The following is a 20,885-nucleotide window of genomic DNA, read 5'->3' on the forward strand; positions in this document are numbered from 1 at the left end:
CGATCCGTGGCGGGGTCATCCTGAAACCGGAAAATGTTCCGAAATTCGGACTCTCCTCCCCCCCCCCCCCACATCTCCCCCTTACCTCGGCGGGCCGACCTCACCCCCTTACCTTGGCTGCCCAATCCCACATACTTTGGCCCAGGTAAAGACGTTCCAAAATCCGGAAATACCCGGAATCCGGAACGGTCTCGGCCCTGAGGGTTCCAGGTTTCAGATGCTCAACCTGTACTATGTTAAAGGCGCTATATAAATACAAGTTGTTTAGATGACTTTAGAATGACTAAAGTGGGTCATCCCAGCCACAAACGGTCACAATTATATCTGGGCTCACACTTGGCGTGCACAACTGAGGGAATGTTCCATCGATGGAGATGCCGTCATTTGAATGGGATGTCAAACCAAACTTCTGCCTGCTGCAGTGGGTCAAATGAATATTAAAGACCCCGTGGTGCCTGTCAAAAATCAGAGTGCTTCCTGACATCTCTCTCAACAAACGTCACCAAAAGCAGCATTAACTGGCCATTCATTCCATTACCGTCTGCAAACTGCCTGCTGCTGTTGCCTACAGAAACACTCACAGCACTTCAGGTTAGATCCTGCTAGGTGAAGTGGTTAAAGCCTCTATGCAAATCTCACCTGAATGACAACGCCTCTGATAACACTGCATTACTTCAGTCATCATCACGGGCAGTCCCTCGGGGTCGAGGATGACTTGCTTCCACACTAAAAATGAGTACTCAGGTGACTGATGAACTCATTTTAAACAGTGGAAGATGCCTGTGCGTGAATTCTTTTAACGTGGGGCGGCCGTTGCACACCAGCCACCACACGGGCTTGACGGAGCAAGGTCTTGGTCCAGTGGCAAGGGGATCCAAGATGACTGGAGACCAGACTCCGTCGCATGTGCCAATACACACACACAAACTCAAACATACCCCTACTGTCCTCCTTCCTTCCTCCCTCTCACAGGACCTCTCTCTACGTGTAATTCATAATACACAATGTGAGCCTCACAACCTCACTGCCTCGCTATTGGCCCGTGCTGCGCCCTCCTTCAGTACTGCACTGATGTGTCACCCTACATTATGTGCTCAAGTCCCGAGGTGGGATCTGAACCCACAACCTGCTGACTCGAGAGCTGAGAGTACAACCTCATGCCCTCCAACTCTTTGTATGACTGCCTTGCATGTGCCTGGTTTAGTTTACCCAATGCCACATCCCTGCCACCTTCCCCCCCCCCACCGCAGTGGCCTGGATAAGAATAGAAACTCACCCTGCAGAAAAGTAGAGCACAAACCTAAGCCCAAACACTCTGTGGTCATCCTGCTATATGCTCTGCTCCTTAATGCTATGCTCAGACTATTTTTCAGTATGATCCCTTTCATCAGTGCTACAAGAATGGTCGTCCACACCAGCACCTCTTTCACCGGGACAGCTTATTGTGATTGCACCACTTCTTGATGCTTACAATGCATCTCTCTTTCCATAAGAACTAGGAGCAGGAGTAGGTCATACTGCCCATTGAGCCTGCTCCACCATTCAATATCATGGCTGATTTTTGACCTTAACTCCGCTTTCCTGCCCAATCCCCGTATCCCTTCGTTCCCCTAGAGTCCAAAAATCTACCGATCTCGGTCTTGAATACTGAACGATTCAGCATCCACAGCCCTCTGGGATAGAGAATTCCAAAGATTCACAACCCTCAGTGAAGAAAGTCCTCCTCATCTCAGTCTTAAATGGCTGACCCCTTATCCTGAGTCTATGCCCCCTGGTTCCAGCCAGGGGAAATAATCTCTCAGCATCATCTTGTCAATCCCCCTGAGAATCCTATATGTTTCGATGAGATCACCTCTCATTCTTCTAAACTCCAGAGAGTATAGGCCCATTCTACTCAATCTCTCCTCATAGGACGGCCCTCTCATCCCAGGAAGATTACAGCTTCATTATTGAAGCATGACATTAACTAGATCATCAAAAAGCCTCAGTTCGTTTGCTACATGTCTGCTCGGAAATTTGCCTCTGTGGAACCCGCTGATCAGCAATTATACAAATCCCAAATTCTAGCTGTCTCATTTCATTTGGACGACACCGAGTTGAACAGACGTGGATGGCGAAGGTGTGACACAGCCAGAGGGCAAGAGAGACCACAAATGCAGGCAAGAGCACCAAGTGGAAGGGAGAGCAAGAGCGTGCGAGCGAGAGAGAACACATGCGGGAGAGAGAGAGAACACGTGGGTGTGTGCATGTGCGTGTTGGATGGAGGAAGGAAAGAGAGATAGAAATCAATACCAATACCTTCTGTGGCCACACAGCCGCTCCGACTTCAGTGAAAACTGTGGCCCCTCCAGCTACTACATCACTCATCTGTCAGAATAAAATCAACAAATAAATTAAAATAACTATGGAAAATACCTCCTGAACTGCATCAAATTCAAAGAAGTCTATTCAACAGCTTGTACAGTTACTGTTGTGCCTAGAATAAAATCTCAAACAGCCAGCATTTTATCTTTCTCCCACGTCTGATATTTCTTCAAGGATCAGGATCGAGTTGATGTGTTCGTTGGATAAGACGTTAGAAGCCCACCTGCCTGTTTTGGTGGTTCAGGTGGATGGTAATGATCTCGTGGCACTATTGGAAGAGGAGCAGTTAACTCTCTCGGTGTCCTTGCCAACATCCCTCCCTCAGCCAATGCCACTGCAAAAAGTCGAGGATGAAAGGATTATCAGGTGGACAGGATTTGTAAAGGAAAAGGGGAGGGGAGGGGGGACATACAATATGTCAAAAGAATTTCTGGGAGGGGAGAAGGAAGGGAAGAAAAGAGAGGGGACACACCCCTCTCATTCTATAGGGACAGATGACTAACTGGTCATTCACCTCATTGCTATCAGTGGGGCATTGCTGATGAAGAATAATCATCAATTTATCCCTCAACCAACATCACAAAAACAGAATATATGGTCAGTCATATTGTTTCCTATGGGATCTTGCTGTGCGCAACTTGGCTGCCGCGTTTCCTGCATTACAACAGTGACTGCACTTCAAAAATAATTCATTGGCTGTAAAGCGCTTTGGAATGTCCCGAGGTTGTGAAATGCGTTATACAAACGCAAGCCCTTGAGGCTAAAGGGATCAAGGGTTATGGAGAGAAAGCATGAACGGGGTTACTGAAGGAATGATCAGCCATGATCTTATTGAATGGCGGTGCAGGCTCGAAGGGCTGGGTGGCCTACTCCTGCATCTATTTTCTATGTAAGCCTTTCTTCTTTCTTTCATGTTTGCCGACAGTGTCATTCCATTACCAAACGCAATTAATGCAAAATGCCTGGAGACATTTCAACATTGCAATACAAAAGCTGCACAAATTCAAGTAGTTTTTTTCTTTGAAAGTTGCCAGTGTGTCCACATTGATGTGGTTTGAAGGCTACACATGTTCCTGATTAACTAATAGAGAAATATAAAGAGTGCAGTGTTGCAAATCTCGCCCAACTAGGAAAATGTCCAAACTGTCAACATGAAAGAGGAAAATAAACCTTGCTACAGTACGCTACTGTATTAGAAAGACAGACTTGCATTTATATAGCGTCTTTCGCGACATCACAAAGCGCTTTACAGCCAATTAAGTACTTTTTTTGCGAGTGTAATCACTGTTGTATTATGGGAAATGCGGCAGCCAAATTGCACACAGCATTCTCCCACAAACAGCAATGTGATAATGACCAGATAATCTGTTTTTGTTATGTTGATTGAGTGATAAATATTGGCCAGGGTACCATGTATAACTCCCCTGCTCTACTTCGAAATAGTGCCATGGGATCTTTTACGTTCATTTGAGAGAGCAGACGGTCTGAAAGACGGTACCTCTGACAGTGCAGCGTTTCCTCAGCACTGCACCGGGAGTGTCAGCCTGGATTTATGTGCTCAAGTCCCTGGAGTGGGACTTGAACCCACAACCTTCTGACTCAGAGGCGAGGGTGCTACAAACAGATCCGAATCCAAGTTAGTTAGTTACAGAAGTTAGCCCATGAATTTCAATGTTAATTTAGGGATTAAAAAAAAGCTACGGGTTTATGGGCATCGCTGGCAAGGCTGGCATTTATTACTCATTCCTAATTGCCCTCGAGAAGATGGTGGTGAGCCACCGCCTTGAACCGCTGCAGTCCGTGTGGTGAAGGTGCTCCCACAGTGCTGTTAGGGAGGGAGTTCCAGGATTTTGACCCAGCGACGGTGAAGGAACGGCCGGTATATTTCCAAGTCAGGATGGTGTGTGTGTGTGTGACTTCAAGGGGAACTTGGAGGTGGTGGTGTTCCCATGTGCCTGCTGTCCTCGTCCTTCTCGGTGGTTGAAGTCGTGGGTTTGGGAGGTGCTGCTGAAGAAGCCTTGGCGAGTTGCTGCAGTGCGTGTTATAGATGGTACACACTGCAGCCACTGTGCGCCAGTGGTAGTGAATGTTTACAGTGGTTTAATTAGAGACATAACAAATATATTGTACACACTTCAACTTTGTTTCCATTTCAAATTCCTATCTCTACATTTTTAATAGAACCTGCACCTGTAAACATGGAATTACACTCTCCAGCCAGTGGAGGCACTGCAGTGCCAAGACTGACGGGAGGTTGAAATCACAGCGCCACATGTTTACAAGGGCAATTTCCATTCTAAATGTGGACATAGATATTTATAAGGCAAATATCAAAATAATTACACAATGAGTACTGAATTGCATCTGCCTATTGTAATATAAGATTTGTAGAGATGTTACATTGTGAGTGGCTTAGCCAGTCGCGTGATGTTCACAAGACTCAATAAAACCCCAGTCAGTTAAGTCTAGGTCATCCACGATGAGGTATGCAGTTGTGAGCCTGGTGGATGAACTGGTAACGTGCAGTGTGATTGTTAAACCTTTGTTAATAAACCAACTAGTGCTTGATAGCAATGTGTTGCTATAAATTCTTAAGCAAAGAATCCATGAAGCAAATATACTACACCTGCTCTGATCCCATTGCCCATCAACCTCTTATCCCATTGCACTTAGAAATGACACATGACTATGGCTCCTCGTGAGCAATGTCATATATTGCACACGCACCACCACATTATCTAGTTTCCTCTTTTCTCCTACTCCCACCCCCCCACCCCACACTCAAAAACAAAGAAACAAGTAGGGCAAGATGCTTTGTACCCAATTTCCCACATTACAAGCGACTACACTTCAAAAGTACTTCATTGGCTGTAAAATGCGTTGGGACATCCTGAAGTGGTGAAAGGTGCCACAGGATTCTGCGTTTGATGACGGGACTTGAAACACCCCACCACTGCTGGGTTTCAGCTGCTGTTTAATACGAGCCCAGGTTTTATTACCTGATCTTGCAGAGTTCACAGTAAAATTCACCTGGGGGTCTTGGCATCAATTAGAAGTCAAGTTCACTTCTTAAAAGTTGAAAGGATGTTGCCAAACCACGTGCGCATAATGTGTTACTGGTTACTGTGAGTCAAAGTGCACTTTCTTGCTGATTTAAAATCATCAGTTGCCAAATCAAAACTACATGTCGTCTGGCAGCCAGTATGGAGGCTAGGTTGAGACCTGTCTGACACTGATCATAAGAACATGAGAAATAGGAGCAGGACATTTGGCCCCTCGAGCCTGCTCCGCCATTCAATAAGATCATGGCTAATCCGATCTTGTCCTCAACTCCACTTCCCTGCCCTCTCCCCCATAACCCTCGACTCCCTTATCTAAAATTGAAGAGGAACCTTTCAGAATAAGGGGTCGTCCATTTAAAATGGAGATGAGGAGGAATTTCTTCCGTCAGAGGGTTGTGAATCTTTGGAATTCTCTACCCCAGAGAGCAGTGGAGGCTGGGTCATCGAATATATTTAAGGTGGAGATAGACAAGATTTTTGAACCCACAAACTTCTGACTCGGAACAAGTCAGCACTAAGACTGCAGCGGTTCAAGGTGGCTCACTACCACCTTCTTGAGGGCAATTAGGAACAGGCAATAAATGCCGGCCTTGCCAGCGATGCCCATATCCCCGGAACGAATTTAAAGCAATCCTCAAAATTGGCGTTGAAATTCATGGGCTAGCTTCTGTAACTAGCTAACTTGGATTCTGATCTGTTTATATCACACTCGCCTCTGAGTCAGAAGGTTGTGGGTTCAAAAATCGGTTCCTCTCCACTTTAATAACCCAGCCTCCACAGCTTTCTGAGGTAGAGAATTCCAAAGATTCACGATCCTCAAAGAAGAATCCTTATTCTGAAGGACCTCAAATTTCAGATTCCTCTTCAATTTTGGAATTGACCGTTTGAAGGAAGAATTAAGTTTCATTTATGTAACTCCCTTCAAGACCTCAGTAAATCCCACAGCACTTCACAGCCATATATTTCTGAAGTGTAGTCACTGCTGTAATGTAGACAAACACGGCAGCCAATTTGCACTCAGCAGGATCTCATATACAACAATGAGACAAACGATTGGTTAAATCGGTTTTTGTTTGCTGGGGTTGGTTGATGGGTAAATGTTGGCTAGGGCACCAGGAGAACACTTCCTGTTCTTCAAACAGTGCTAGGGCATTTTTCACATCCACCCGAACAGGCAGATGGGGGGCCTCAGTTTAACGTCTCATCCGAAAGTTAGAACCAGCTACCACTGACACTTCATTCCATGCAACATCCCCTGGCCAAGAGAGTAGTCAGCTGCCCTCCCCTTTTAGGCAGTTTGGAATGGCACAGTGCAGATCAACAACCCTGGCAGTGACTCTTTAGGGAATACATCCAGCCTCAACCGACACCGATAGTGGGCTCTGTGACCTTGTTCCACCCTACCTCTGCAACTTTCTATCTCGCAGCTCTCTCACGCGCTCTTCCAACTCTGATCCAGCTATCGGCAGTGGCAGATCTTTCAGTGTTGGTGCCCCTGAGCTCTGGAATTCCCTTCCTACCCTTAGCTCCTCCGCTGTGCCTCATTTCTAATCATTTTCAAAACCCAATTCTTCAGCCCTGCCTTTAGTCAACTGCTGAACCCTCTTACTCAACCCTGTTGGATATTGAGGGAATCAAGGGATGTGGGGACAGTGCAGGAAAGTGGAGTCAAGGTAGAAGATCAGCCATGATCTTATTGCATGGCGGAGCAGGTGCAAGGGGCCAAATGGACGACTCCCGCTCCTATTTCTTACGTTCTTACCAAACTTTTGCTTGGTGTTGGAACCCCCTTTTCTGAAAATTACTTTGGAAACTTTTTCTGACAGATAAAGGTGCCATTGAAGTGCAAGTCGGAGAAAGTTATGGATGCAATTTGTGTCGTATCACAGCGTGCTGGAGCATGAACACCCGGCAAAACGAGAGTAAACATTCCAGAGTGCCACACTCGGGTCTTAAATGCATCCAAACAGGTTTGCATTTGGCCTGCACTTCAGGAAACCGGCAGCACTGTTGCGACATAAAAGACTTGCGAGTTATATTGCGCCTTTCCAGGTCCCTTGCACTTCCTTAAGAATCTGTTACAGTTCGAACTTTAGCCAGTTCTGACGAAGGGTCATCGACCCGAAACGTTAACTCTGTTTCTCTCTTCACAGATGCTGCCTGACCCGCTGAGATTTCCAGCATTCTCTCTTATCTCATTTCTGAATTAACTGTTACTGTTCAATCAAACGAGTATCGAACGGGTTGTACTTACGTAAAATAACCAGGTAGCAATCCTGTTCCCAGTGCCCAGCTCTTTGAAAGCATCGGGTTCATCTTTCTATATAAAGAAAAGAATGTTTAAAAGTTGCTGTTGTTGCAATGTCTATAATATAGGCCATGAAATGCTACTGTGCCAGGATTAATGATGATTACATGATGAATTTATGTACAATTCCTTTCTCTGCTATTTTAAACAGAGGCACTAACCCGTAATTGCTTTGACGAACCGATTCACCCCTCCTCTATAGTAGCAGACAAAGCAACTGCACGTAAACATATTAGATCCTTGCAGACCTAAATATGAGGATCAGAGCAATTCTTTCTGGCAGCGCACTACAGAACAAGCAAAATCAAGCCATGCATCAAATCTGGTAGGTTTTCCAAGTAACACCCAGTACTAAATTAAATTGGGGTTTGATTCCACCTCTGCACCCTGCTACCTCTGGGCCCCATTCTGCTTCCACACTCTGTACTTTCCTAGCCACCGCTCCCCTCACCATTCATATGCATTTTTTTTTTTTAAAACCATGTTATTTTTCCTTGAAAGCTTCTCATTTAAGTCAACCATGCACTTTATTTTCCCTTAGGCCTAAACACTGCAATCTTCCAGACACGCCGCGAAGGTGAAATCTAATCCAAGAACGGACATCTTCAACAATCACATACTTTATTGGCCTTCATCCGAAAGCACTATCTTGGGAGGAGTATCAGGGAAATACGCCTGACTGGAAGACCCACAACACAGTAATGGAGGGCAAAAAAGAGCTTCAGCATCGTACTGTTACTACAGCTGGGCTGTAAAATATAAGCGCTTACCCGTTAATAGTCTCTTTCTGTGAAACACACCGTCTGCATATTCAGACAGTGATACTTTCACTACAACATTCAATTTCTGCATTAATTTCCTGCCTACATTTATTATTTCATATTCACTCCATTGAAAAAAAATCAGAAATCAGTTGCTCACTACAATTCACGCTGAAATCTTCTTTCAAATCTATTAATGATATATTTATAACACAGATATAAATTAACACAAACATTATTTGCATAAGAAATAGGAGCAGGAGTTGGCCGTTTGGCCCCTCGAGCCTGCTCCGCCATTCAATAAGATCATGGCTGATCTGATCTTGGCCTTAACTCCACTTCCCTGCCCGCTCTCTATAACTCTCGACAGATCAATTAATTATTTTTTAAATAGTGATCATAGCAAACAACCAGAGCACAGCTTCCCCCAACCCATTATGAATATTCACCTCCGCCATAACACACCCAGTAGAATGTGAGTAATGTTGCCATTTTTTCTCTCTAAGGGTACTGGGCTCAATAAACTCTCGACACCTAGTGCACCCCAGATGCCATGCTCTCGAAGCCACATGCTGGCATGGCCACAGAACAATCTTCAACATTTCTTGCAGCCTGAAATTTACATACACTTCACAAAACAGGATTGGGAAATCATATGACTAACGCAGCTCATATATTGTGCTGAAGTCTTAAAGGGAGAATGTCCCAGTGATGCATGCCCACAATAAAAACATTAGACCCAAATTAGGAAGAACATAGGAATTATAGAGCAAACGGCTGGATTCTTGCCAAGTTTATTTTAATCAATGTATTAATCAAGTACGTCAGCATTGATGGATGTATTGATCAATAACTATATAAAAGATCTATCACTGCGCCATGAAAAAACTTCATTAGAAAAATGAAGCAAAATGTAATTGAAAAAGAAATTGTAGAAAGCGGAACAGTCTACAGATCACAGAAGCCAAATATTGTACTGATCTCGTACACAGTTCTTTGGTCAGACTGTGTTGGACTTTACTTGTCAAAAGACTTATTGACAAATTGCAGATTTTCTACACACTTGTTCTTAAGACAGCGGAATGGCATGGCATACCTTCACTACGGGTACAGTAGCATAGTGGCTATGTCACTCGACTAGTAATCCAGAGGCCGGGACTAATGATCCGGAGACGCGAGTTTAAATCCCACTGCGGCAGCCGGGGAATTTAAATTCAGTTCATTTTTTTAAAAATCTGGAATTAAAAAGCTAGCATCATGAAACTACCACATTGTCATAAAACCAATCTGGTTCACTAATGGGCTTTAGGGAAGGAAATCTGCTGCCCTTACCCGGTCTGGCCTATATGTGACTCCAGACCCACAGCAATGTGCTTGACTCTTAACTGCCCTCTGAAATGGCCTAGAGAGCCACTCAGTTGTACCAAACTTCAACTGTGGGAGTACCTTCACCACCTTCTCATGGACAATAAATGCCGGCCTTTCTAGTGATATATACATCCCAGAAATGAATAAATTATTATTAAAAATGTTTTTTTGTTTTAAAAGTACTGTACTGCTCTCACCAGAGGTTTGATGGGTTTAACGTACAGGGGGTTGACAATACACATTACAATACTCTCAATAAATTAGCAGCCATGTCAAAGTTGTGGCCAGTGCTAATTTTAAACTTCTGGACTTTCCCCTTTACTGTAGCAAAAAAAAAACAACCTACACTCTTCCCTTCTCCAAAAATACATGGAACCTGTCTCCCCAACTCACTGTGCGCGGTGAATCGTTGGCTTATATTGGTTTCTGAATTTTGTGATGTAAATCCATCACCTGGCATGCAGTGATAAAATATTGCAATTATATATTGATCAATTAATATGATTTTCCCAAATAAGATGACGCCCTGATCATGCAACATTATTGATTAGGGCTATCTTACTCAGCCAAACCTATTAAAAAGCAGAAAGCTTTGTAATAGTTGCAGCTTCTGTGACTCTACTTGCCCGTGCAAAGTCATGGTGGGGCTCATACTGCCCTCCCACGCCATAATTAGCCACCTGGAAAACAAACAGACGGAGGGGGAAAAAAAAAAAAGAAAGCTGAAAAAAAGTGACAACACACTTACCCGTCCAAAGTCAAAGTGGGGCTCGTACTGGCCCCCAACCCCATAATTGGCCACCTACGGCAAAATGAGAAGTCAGACAGAACTAGTCAAATGCTCAACATTTCACACGCACTGAGCGTTAGACACAGGATTACTGTACAGTGAAAAAGCACATTCTCCGGCCAGGTGGTGCACAGGCTTAACACCAATAATGACCTACGGCTCGTCCAACAGTGTCTTCAAACTGAATGTGGAACTTTTGCACTGTACTTTCATTCCACTAATATTATCGGGTTAGACATCTGCTCAAACAGAATCCAACAGTTTTGTTCTCTGTGGCTGGTCTCAGGAAATGTAGCTGCATTTTTTTGGCATTAACAGAGTTGGGGATATTGCATATACTCAGGGTTATATCATGGCAGCAACTGTTTCACAGCTGGGCTTTCTCCTGTGTCAAATAGCATTCATGGACATGATTAAAGTTCCTGGCATAGACAAGCTTACTCTCTGTTAAACGATCCCAAACTAAACCACAAACAGAAAGATTGGCTGTGTGTCTTCTGATAGTACTTCAAACAAGTACTCACAATAATGATGGATTTGGACTTAGAAATAAAATAAAACCACAAGAGGTGAAATCTTGCTTTCTCGTGTTTAAAATGACGTGTGAAAAATGGTCACCTGTCAGAAGTATGAACTTTTCAGTTGCCGTTTTTTCACATTTATTTCAAATAGTTTATCAACTGGAAAATCCAGCTTCATTCCACCCAAAATCCTTACCTTTGTGTTGACTGGCTATGACAAAATATATTCTCCATTCTTTCGCAGTTCAATCAGTGCAGCCCTATCAGCCTTGCTCCTCCAGCCCAGAGAGATTTAAATGGCAACTCTCCCTCCAATTTCAATGCTGGCTGCCGATGGTGGTTTTAAATGTCAACCCGCACCTACTGTAACTGGGTTGTCTCTAAATCATCAGCAGGAGCTGGTTAGGTGGGAGCATTGCTAGTTAAATATCACAGTGCTGGATGGGTAGGGTAGGGGAGAGCAACAGCTGAGGAAATCGCCATTTTCAGGTACTAATGTTGGTCCATGTATAGATCCCATGTATAAGGCAACTCTTACCTTTAGGGATTAACACAATGCACGCGGGCTCTCGGGGAATTAAAATTGAGCCTAGTCTACTGCAATGGTATTTTATTCCCACTCGTGGACTGTGGTTGTATAAAAAAAGAGAATATTAATAATCCGTTACCGCTTGTGACAACTAGTTATCGATGTGAATAAATGCTGGGGCCATCAGATCAAATATTTAAGTTTGCAAGAGGCTCTCATGAAAAGCACAAATCTCTGAAGTGAAATTCATCTTAAAACACTGTTGGCTTGTCGATTGAAAGTCCTGGATTATATCTTGATGTGCGAGCGTTATTTAGTGATGGGAGAAGCTTTCCTCTGGCTGTTTTAGATTAGCAATATTGTAAATTTAATGGAATGAGTTCCTACTTCCAGCAAATCCATTAATAAGGTTCTAAAAGACAGCAGAGATCTTGACACTCTGTTGATGTCGATGCTAACACAGTTTGCTTTGCGGGAAACACTGAGCCACATCCGACTACAGGCAGCTGCGATGGGTTGGGAGTGGAGCATTATCAGCAATATGGAAAGGAAGTAGAATCATCATTTTATGTAGTTTAATTCCAAGTAATATTCAGGGTTAACTTTTTCTATAGCATTAATAATCTAATATACCTCTATACGGTCACCTCTGAGATATCTCCTTTCTGGCTGAAAAGCCCAAGTTTCTCCAGCCTTTTCTCATAATTCAGACCTCGGACATTGGGGATCAGCCTCATGTGTCATCTCTTATTTCTTGGTGACCAGATCTGGAGGCAGTATTCAAGGTGCAATCTGTCCAGAGCGCTATATCGTTTAAGCATTAACTCCTCTAACTAATATTCCGCTCTTTTGGCTGTGTGGTTCAACATCCCATTGGTCTTGCTGCTCCAAAATTGGTTGCCATAGCATCAACGCTACCAAGACTTCTAGGTCTCTTTCAGCATCATCCTTAGCTAATTCAACAGACTATGCTCGCCATCTATTTTTCCTTCCTATGTGTAGCATTTTACACTTGTCTGCACTGCATTTCATCCGCCACTGTTCTGCCCAGTTACATATTTTTGCCCAACTCATTGAGCAATTGCTGAACTGCCGGTCCTCCTAGTTTGGTATCACCGTTTGACCACTTGGCATCGGGTTTGAGTCCAGGTCATTCATGTAAATTAGAAACAAAAGCGGCTCGAATGCCGAGCCCTGAGGCAACCCACTCAGTACTTCTCTCCCCAATCCCCCACCAGCCCACTCCTAACATAAAGGGCTGGATTTCCCAGTCCTTTGCACTGCAGGTTTCGCCCCGGAGTGGTATGAAAGGGGGCGGCGAGGTCTCCTGCGCCCTGCCGTGATCCTCTGGTTGGCTTTTGTGGCGGTGCGGAGCAGCACCGGCGGGAAGAGCTGCGCTGGGTGTGCAACGGCTCTGGTTGCGACACCGGCAGGAGTTTGGCCATTTGCCCGGTCTGTCCGCCCGGAAGTGCAATGACCGCCCGGGAAATCAGTGTGGCAGCGGGGAGAGAGGTTAAAGTACTCCGCAGGTAAATGCGAGTCTTTGTTCTTTTAATTTTTTTTTTACTGATGTGTTGTGATAGTGTGGGCAATGTGGGAATGTTGTTTTTTTTAAGGTGTCTCCCCCCCACCCCCGGGCCTCTCTCGGAGCGCATAAGGCCCGGCACTTTAGTTCGGGAGTTTCCCATCCTCACACACGAGAGGTGTACAACGCCTCCCTTCGTGCTGCGCCCCCTGACACAGGGCCCAGATGCCCAAACTTCCTTCCCAAAGCGCAAACTATTCCCGGCTGCGAACTTTCCCGCCCCGCCTCCGTTTTCGCCCCGAAAACAGAAGCGCCTAAAATCCAGCCCGAGTCTCTAATGAGTACATGCCATTTCCTACCCGTTGGCCAGTTTCTTATCCATTCCCAGGGTTTACCCGGAGTCCTCAAAGCTCTCTGAAGGCAGTGCCCCTCTAATGGGTTAAGTGGCATAATTTGATCAGCCAATGTAAATTTGTTGTTAACAAAATTCATTCTAGGAGTAGTTATAGGACAAATTACTTTCTTATACAGAGTTTTAATGGTTCATTTAATGAGAATGTTTGGCCAAAATGAAAAGCTTTGTCAAGCGTCTCTCTTGAAAGATTTCTACTGTGTCAAGTGTACTTTCTTCACAAATGCTTTTGGTTTACTTATTAGAAATAAAATTCAAGGTTCATACAGAATCCAATAAAGTGCAGTTTTATGATGGTAATTTGCAGCAGAAACTCTGGTCTGAACAGACCTTCTATCCCTCCCAATTTTCAATTCTTTCCTCCTGAAGGATGTTGTTCAGGCTTAAAAAAAATTCACAGTCCTTTAACCGGTATAGTAGAATCCGTGCAGATATCACTTTTCCCAGCTGGTATTAGAGATCATCCCACCCCCTGAACAACTGCGTTGATTAAAAAGACTGAAAAACTTTCACTCCTAACTTCATGAGCCATGGCCTGTGCCACAAAGGCTTTGTGTCCACATTTCAGGCACCAATGCAGATGTACTGGTTATAAACGTACCGTATAAAATTAAGGGGCAGACTCACCTACAGAACCTAACTGACAGTGCAAGACCTGTTGGAGAAAAGGTATAGAGTAATAGAGGAGCCCTTCCAAATATAGGAGAAAAAATATACTGCTTTATACACAAAACCCAACGCTACAAAATCAGCAGCGACCAGTTGGACTGCACCACATAGCCTGAAAGGACATATCTGAAACAAATGAGAAATCCCAACTCATCACTTAGCACCTTGGCTACTAAGGTTGAATGTAAGGGAAAGAGAGAGAATGATACCCAACACCGATTGAAGTTGGAAATTCTAATCCCTTATCCTGGCTATTAAAAGTGGGGAGGCGAAAAAGGTGGGTTGATGCTACCCAACACTTCAGCCATTGTTGTAGGGAGGAGGGGAGAACACTACCCAACTCCTTAGTAACTGAAGTCTGCAACAAGAGCCAAGCTCTTAGCTACCGAAATGAGGAAAGACAAATAAGGAGAAACACTCAGCGGGTCAGGCAGCATCTGTGGAGAGAGAAACAGCGTTGACGTTACTGGCCTGACTAAAGGTCATCGACCTGAGACGTTAAATCTGTTTCCCTCGCCACAGATGCTGCCCGACCCGCTGAGCATTCCCACCATTTTCTCTTATTTCAGTTTTCCAGCATCCGCAATATTTTGCTTTTATTTTGGCTACTGAAGTTGGGGAACCTCTATTCCATTCTTTCATTTCATTGATTGCTTTCACAAACAAATGGCTGTGCCACATATTCCAAACTGTTAGAGAACCCCGATCTTTAATATTGCATTCCACATACACGCCACGTGGCTATAACAGTCATTTCTATTGGGATCAATACCCACCTCCCTATTCATTAGGGTTCAAGTCCATTTCCATAAAATGTTTTTGCACACAGTTCAGCTCAACACCTACCTGCAGCTCCTCTGCTGTGGAAACATCGAGCCCTGTGATGTCCTGTATCCTCTGGTTAATACGATGAACCACAGGGTCTTCATATCCTGACAGCCAAGCACTGAGCGGAGGCAAAAAAAAGTTTGTTCAAGTTAGTGCATTATATAGCTTCCGCAGTTGCCCTTGATATATCTGCCATAACATCTTTTCCACCAGCATTCTGGTATCCTATTAAGGGCAGGAGCTTAAAGCTAAATAGCCATGAATATCTGTACTTCAAAGACTTAACCTGGCCTGTTCTAGAGGTGGAGTAGCACAAAAGTGACCTCTACCACCTAGAAGGACAAGGGCAGCAGGCGCATGGGAACACCACCACCTCCACGTTCCCCTCCCAGTCACACACCATCCTGACTTGGAAATATATCGGCCGTTCCTTCATCGTCGCTGGGTCAAAATCCTGACACTCCCTCTGCAAGAGCACTGTGGGAGCACCTTCACCACACGGACTGCAGCGGTTCAAGAAGGCGGCTCACCACCACCTTCTCGAGTGCAATTCGGGATGGGCAATAAATGCCGTCCTTGCCAGCAACGCCCACATCCCGTGAATGAATTTTTTAAAATTGAATAGTTTTATAAATAGTACAACTACAAATAGACCAAATAACTTTGAAATCTCCCGGTATATTTACTCTTTATTGGCCACGGCCCCTCCTAGAAGGTGGTTTGTCCACAGAAAGGAGATCCGGATGAATAGAGGTGCAGATTCATTTCCACCCACGATAGCTACATTGCTCCACAACTGGTCCCCAAGGGCATGGATTCCGAGCAATAAAATCACACATATCTCAGATGGTATCAGCCACTGAGTATGTCTACAAGTATGGATAAGATTCAAAGATTAATCTGGTGCCACTGCAATGTTACCCAGGTGGACCTGAACTGCGGGAGCAAAACACAACATTAAGCAGAGCAAACACTTACAGTAATCGGCCCTCTAAAGTAGAAGCCATACAAAGTAAACTTACAGAAGATTACAATTTTTTAGTCAATGAAGAATTAATTGCTCTATGTTAACATTGTTCAGTAGTGAAGTTGCTGCATCTCCCTTTACACGGTCAGTTTTTATAGAATAAATCAAATTTCAAAACTTTGCAAAAAGTTAATTTTCTGGCCGTGTGCAATTATAATGGAACCTGCTTAGAACAAATGTTCAATTTCAGTTTAAAAAAAATCAAAATTCCATGCAAAATACTTACCTGTAACTACAATCCGGTTGTAATTAAGTTACTATCTACTTCTGCGCAATAAGGGGCCTTTGTTTAGCCCAATCACAATATTCAACCTTTGAGGTAGAACTTTTGCCTGAGTCAGAGGTTTGTGGCTTCAAGCCCCACTATAGAGATGCAAGCACATAATCTAGGCTGGTACTTCAGTGCAGTATTGAGAGAGTGCTGCATCTTTGAAGGTGCCATCTTTTAGGTGAGGTGTTAAATTAAGGCACCCTCTGCCCTCAGAGGTGGATATAATTGATTCAGTGGCACTATTCAACGAATAGGGGAGTTCTTCCCTATTCCTGGCCTGGCCCAATATTTATCCCTCAGCCAACGTCACTAAAAACAGATTATCTGATCATTTATCTCACTGGTGTTTGAGAGACCTTGCATGTAGCAAATTGGCTACCGCGTTTCCCAAATTACAATAGTGATTACACTTTAAAAGTGCTTTACTTGTTGTGAAGCACTTTGAGAGATCCTGAGGATGCAGAAGGTACAAGTTCTTTCCTATACAGATCAATGGGAACTAAAAAAAAAGGGTTCAATTTACACAGACATTTTACATTATTGACTCTGAATAAGTATTGTGGACCCAGACTCTACCACCTGCAAGCAGGGACAATACAAAACAAACAAAGGCTGCATTAAATGAACTTGTTCATTGTATTAAGAAATGCATCACAGACACATCGCATGTAAAAAAGCTATTTTGTAAAAAGGAACTTCAGAGGTACGAGGAGTTTACTGAAAACTGGTCTTATCCAGATGCCTGGAATCACTGGAGGATAAACCATTTAAGGAGAGCCATCAAAAATGTGCGGAATCTGCACAATAAAACATGTGCCAGCATAAATAAATAGCTATTTCATTCCCGTAATGAACGGACCTTAGAACCCAAGTCATGTGTGGTGAACTTAAAATCACTGAGGGTGTGATGCACTGTTGGGGAGCACCCCCGAGTCTATGTGGGATGTTCCCAATCGGTGAGGGTGAACATACTCGAGTTTCTCCACAGTGCCAAGAAAATGGGGACCGCTCAATCAGAGACCGTTAATAAAGCAATGAGGAGTCTGATTATTTCTCTACGTAGAATGCAGGAGTACTCTGGACAAAGAAAGATTCCACCAGACTTTCCTTTTCTTTTAAGGACAATTGCTTTTGATTAAAGGTGGTTATGTGCTTCTCTTTCAGCTACTTTTAACAGCTGTTGAAAGTATTCTGCCTACTGCTGAGCCTGCACTGCTTGTATGGACACGTAGCTGACTATTGGAGAAAAAGTAAAAGAAACTTAAGCTGTTCAAATTAATCTGTGCCAACTGCAGAACGCTACATAACACACTGAATTATTCCCCATCTGTAATGTACGTGTGCAGCAGACAGCAATACTCAAAATATGCCAACCCGCATCATTCATGCCAAACTATTCACCATCCTTAAAATATATTCAAACAGTCTTTGCAAGGAAATGAGGCAGTATGCTCATAAACCTTCTAATTATCAATCCAATTACGTGCAAGCTCTTAACTGGAGGGACAAGACGAGGCCAGGTTAATCTGCTTGTTAACAAAATGCAAAGGTTCTGACACTCACTGGTATAACCCCCGGGAAATGGCCAGGACCCAGTTGCATCAGCGCTCTGCCATCTTACGGCCTGCTTTGTGAAGGGGTGGAACGGAGACCTCATTTTTCGGTACGCTGCTGCTGCTCCTGGCATGCTCCTCTGCACTCCTCATTGAACCAGGGTTGATCCCCTGGCTTTGTGGTAATGGCAGAGTGAGGGATGTGCCGAGCCATGAGGTTACAGATTGTCGTGGAATACAATTCTGCTGCTGCTGATGGCCCACAGCGCCTCATGGATGCCCAGCTTTGAGCTGCTAGATCTGTTCTGAATCTATCCCATTTAGCACAGTGGTGGTGCCACACAACAGGATGGAGGGCGTCCTCAGTGTGAAGATGAGATTTTGTCTCCACAAGGACTGTGGAGACGTTACCATGGAATTGTGGCTAGGGAGAGCAAAGCTGGGAGTTCCCGCTTCCCTGGGTTCATTCAGGACCCAGTGTAGCGCTGGGGAAATCGGTGTGCCAGGTGAGATGAGACACAACGGCCTCCAGATGGGCTGAAATGGGCCCCACTGATTTGGGGGGGTCCAAGCAAGAGGAGTACTGTGGTGCCCCGATAGCTGCGCTCCTCTAAATTTGGCCTCTTGCGCATCCTTGATTTTAATTGCTCCACCATTGGCAGCCTGGGCCCCAAGCTCTGGAATTCCCTCCCTAAATCTCTGCCTCTCTCTCCTCCCTTAAGACGCTCCTTAAAACCTACCACTTTGAACAAATCTGCCCTAATATCTCATGTGGCTTGGTGTCAAATTTTGTATTGTAACACTCCTGTGAAGCGCCTTGGGGCTTTTTACTATGTTAAAGGCGCTATATAAATAGGTGTTGTTCTTGCTGTCGAAGAGAAATAATGGAGGACAAAAGATCGACATGAGCCATCAAATTTCAAAATAACCAGCCCAGTTAGTTACCACATAATTTAAGGTGCATCTTAAACATTTACTGCAGCACATGAAATACTTTCTTTAGTGGAGGTGTGAGGCAGCCAATCTGTTGCTGTGGGTCCTTGGCAAATGCTGCACTGTAACTGGGCTCCTGCAAGGGTGCAGCCGATACCCCAGGGTGAGTTCCTGTCTTTTCTCCATGACTCACTTCAATGGCATAGCTGAGATCAAGGGTTTGTCTTGAAAGTGCTCGGATGAAATGATTTGGCATGATGCAATACACCATGAATTTCTACATTTACCATGTGTCATGTAATTTGCTGTCCTTGTGTTACAATTTTACACGGAGGCAGCACAAATGCCAGATAATAAATGACTTACCCCAGGAATCGAGAGTGCAAACCCCTATTCTAGCACACTGGATCTCCAGTGCCCTGCACCAGCCTTCCTTTATTCCACTTTCAGGTTATGGTTCTCTCATGACAGAACTTTTTTGCAGCAAAGAACATTAAACTGGAGCCAATTTTCAAACTTTATTCACTAATAATTAGTTATAATGGAGCTTGTTGCTACTTTCACAAATACCAAAGTTTATCGTCAGCTGTGGCTCAGTGGATAGTACCCTCGCTTCTGAGTCAGAAGGTTGTGGGTTCAAGTCTCACTCCGGGAACTTGAGCACAAAAATCTTGGCTGACACTCCTCAGTGCAGTGCTGAGGGAGCGCTGAACCGTCTTTCGGATGAGACATTAAACCTGCTCTTTCGGGTGGATGTAAAAGATCCCATGGCACTATTTCGAAGACGAGCAGGGGAGTTATCTCCAGTGTCCTGGCTAATATTTATCCATCAATCAACATAACAAAAACAGATTATCTGGTCATTGTCATATTGCTGTTTGTGGGAGCTTGCTGTGCGTCAATTGGCTGCCGCATTTCCTACATTACGACAGTGACTACACTTCAAAAAGTATTTAATTGGCTGTAAAGCGCTTTGGTACTTCCAGTGATCATGAAAGGTGCTATATAAATGCAAGTCTTTCTTTTTTTTCCACTCATGGAAACTATAACCTCCTGCAGACGCATTTAGCTAGATGTACAAAAAAACTGCTCCTTTGTTTATAAAATCCTAAGACTTCCAACCTAAAACGAACCTGTAGCGATATTAAGATGGAATAGCTGCTTCCTCACCAGCACCTGAAATGTTACCGTGAGCAGTCAAAGGCAGCTAAACTTTTCCTCACCTAGCCCATTTATTAAATATGTTTGTCATTTGTCAACGCTTTTGTCTTCCGTCTTCCATCAGGCAGCAAGGTCGCAAAAACCTGGCGTGTAGACTTAACGTTAGGGTTTTCTTTCCTCTGTAGTGTTTCACAGAATGCCCAAGTTAATTCCTACTCTTCCTGTGCCCTCTCCCCGATGTCTGTTCCATTCAGCCAGTCAAGCCAAGAACAAGTGAAACTCTCCTACAGACAATCATTAGGTGTCAATACCAGTGAATGCCGGGGCTCGCAAGGTAGCTTTCTGAACACAAGCCTTACTTACTGATGCCCATCACCGGCCAGAATCAATTGTGGCACAACAGAAAACACACTGAAGCCAAATGTCTGATAATTGAAGAAGCTGTTTTTGATGGACAGCTAATATAACCTCCCAAGTGTACAGAAGTGTAATGTTCAGTCACCGTGGAGTCTTTCACTCTCCACCCAATCTAAACTAAATATTGTAAACTATGGTCAGGGTGCAATAACTAATCAACCAGCCATGGCAAGAGACCTGTAATGTATTTGCTTCATGGGTTCTTTGCTTAAGAATTCATAGCAACACATTACTATTAAGAACGGGTTGGTTTATTAGCAAATGATTTATCACACTACACATTACCAGTTCATCCACTTGGCTCACAACTGCATACCTCATCGTGGATGACGTAGACTTAACTGACTGGGGTTTTATTGAGTCTTGTGAACATCACGTGACTAGCT

The 20,885-nt window shown here is 44.1% G+C and overlaps 1 protein-coding gene across 12 annotated transcripts in view; it reads right to left on the bottom strand.

Annotated features, from left to right (window-relative positions):
- p4ha1b (prolyl 4-hydroxylase, alpha polypeptide I b) overlaps nucleotides 1-20,885 on the bottom strand; it is a 103,750-nt gene that overhangs the window by 8,517 nt on the left and 74,348 nt on the right. For 10 of the 12 annotated variants that reach the window (XM_070865583.1, XM_070865589.1, XM_070865590.1 and 7 more), the window contains 4 exons: nucleotides 15,156-15,255; nucleotides 10,612-10,665; nucleotides 7,681-7,746; nucleotides 2,299-2,367 (listed from right to left, as the gene is read on the bottom strand). In XM_070865583.1, coding sequence (XP_070721684.1) covers nucleotides 2,299-2,367; nucleotides 7,681-7,746; nucleotides 10,612-10,665; nucleotides 15,156-15,255 — 289 coding nt within the window. Of the gene's footprint in view, nucleotides 1-2,298; nucleotides 2,368-7,680; nucleotides 7,747-10,489; nucleotides 10,544-10,611; nucleotides 10,666-14,267; nucleotides 14,296-15,155; nucleotides 15,256-20,885 lie in introns of those variants that run through there. The other 2 variants (XR_011588351.1, XM_070865581.1) reach the window with 2 other exon arrangements.

Source organism: Pristiophorus japonicus, chromosome 22, assembly GCF_044704955.1.
Source record: "Pristiophorus japonicus isolate sPriJap1 chromosome 22, sPriJap1.hap1, whole genome shotgun sequence".
Taxonomy (NCBI): domain Eukaryota; kingdom Metazoa; phylum Chordata; class Chondrichthyes; family Pristiophoridae; genus Pristiophorus; species Pristiophorus japonicus.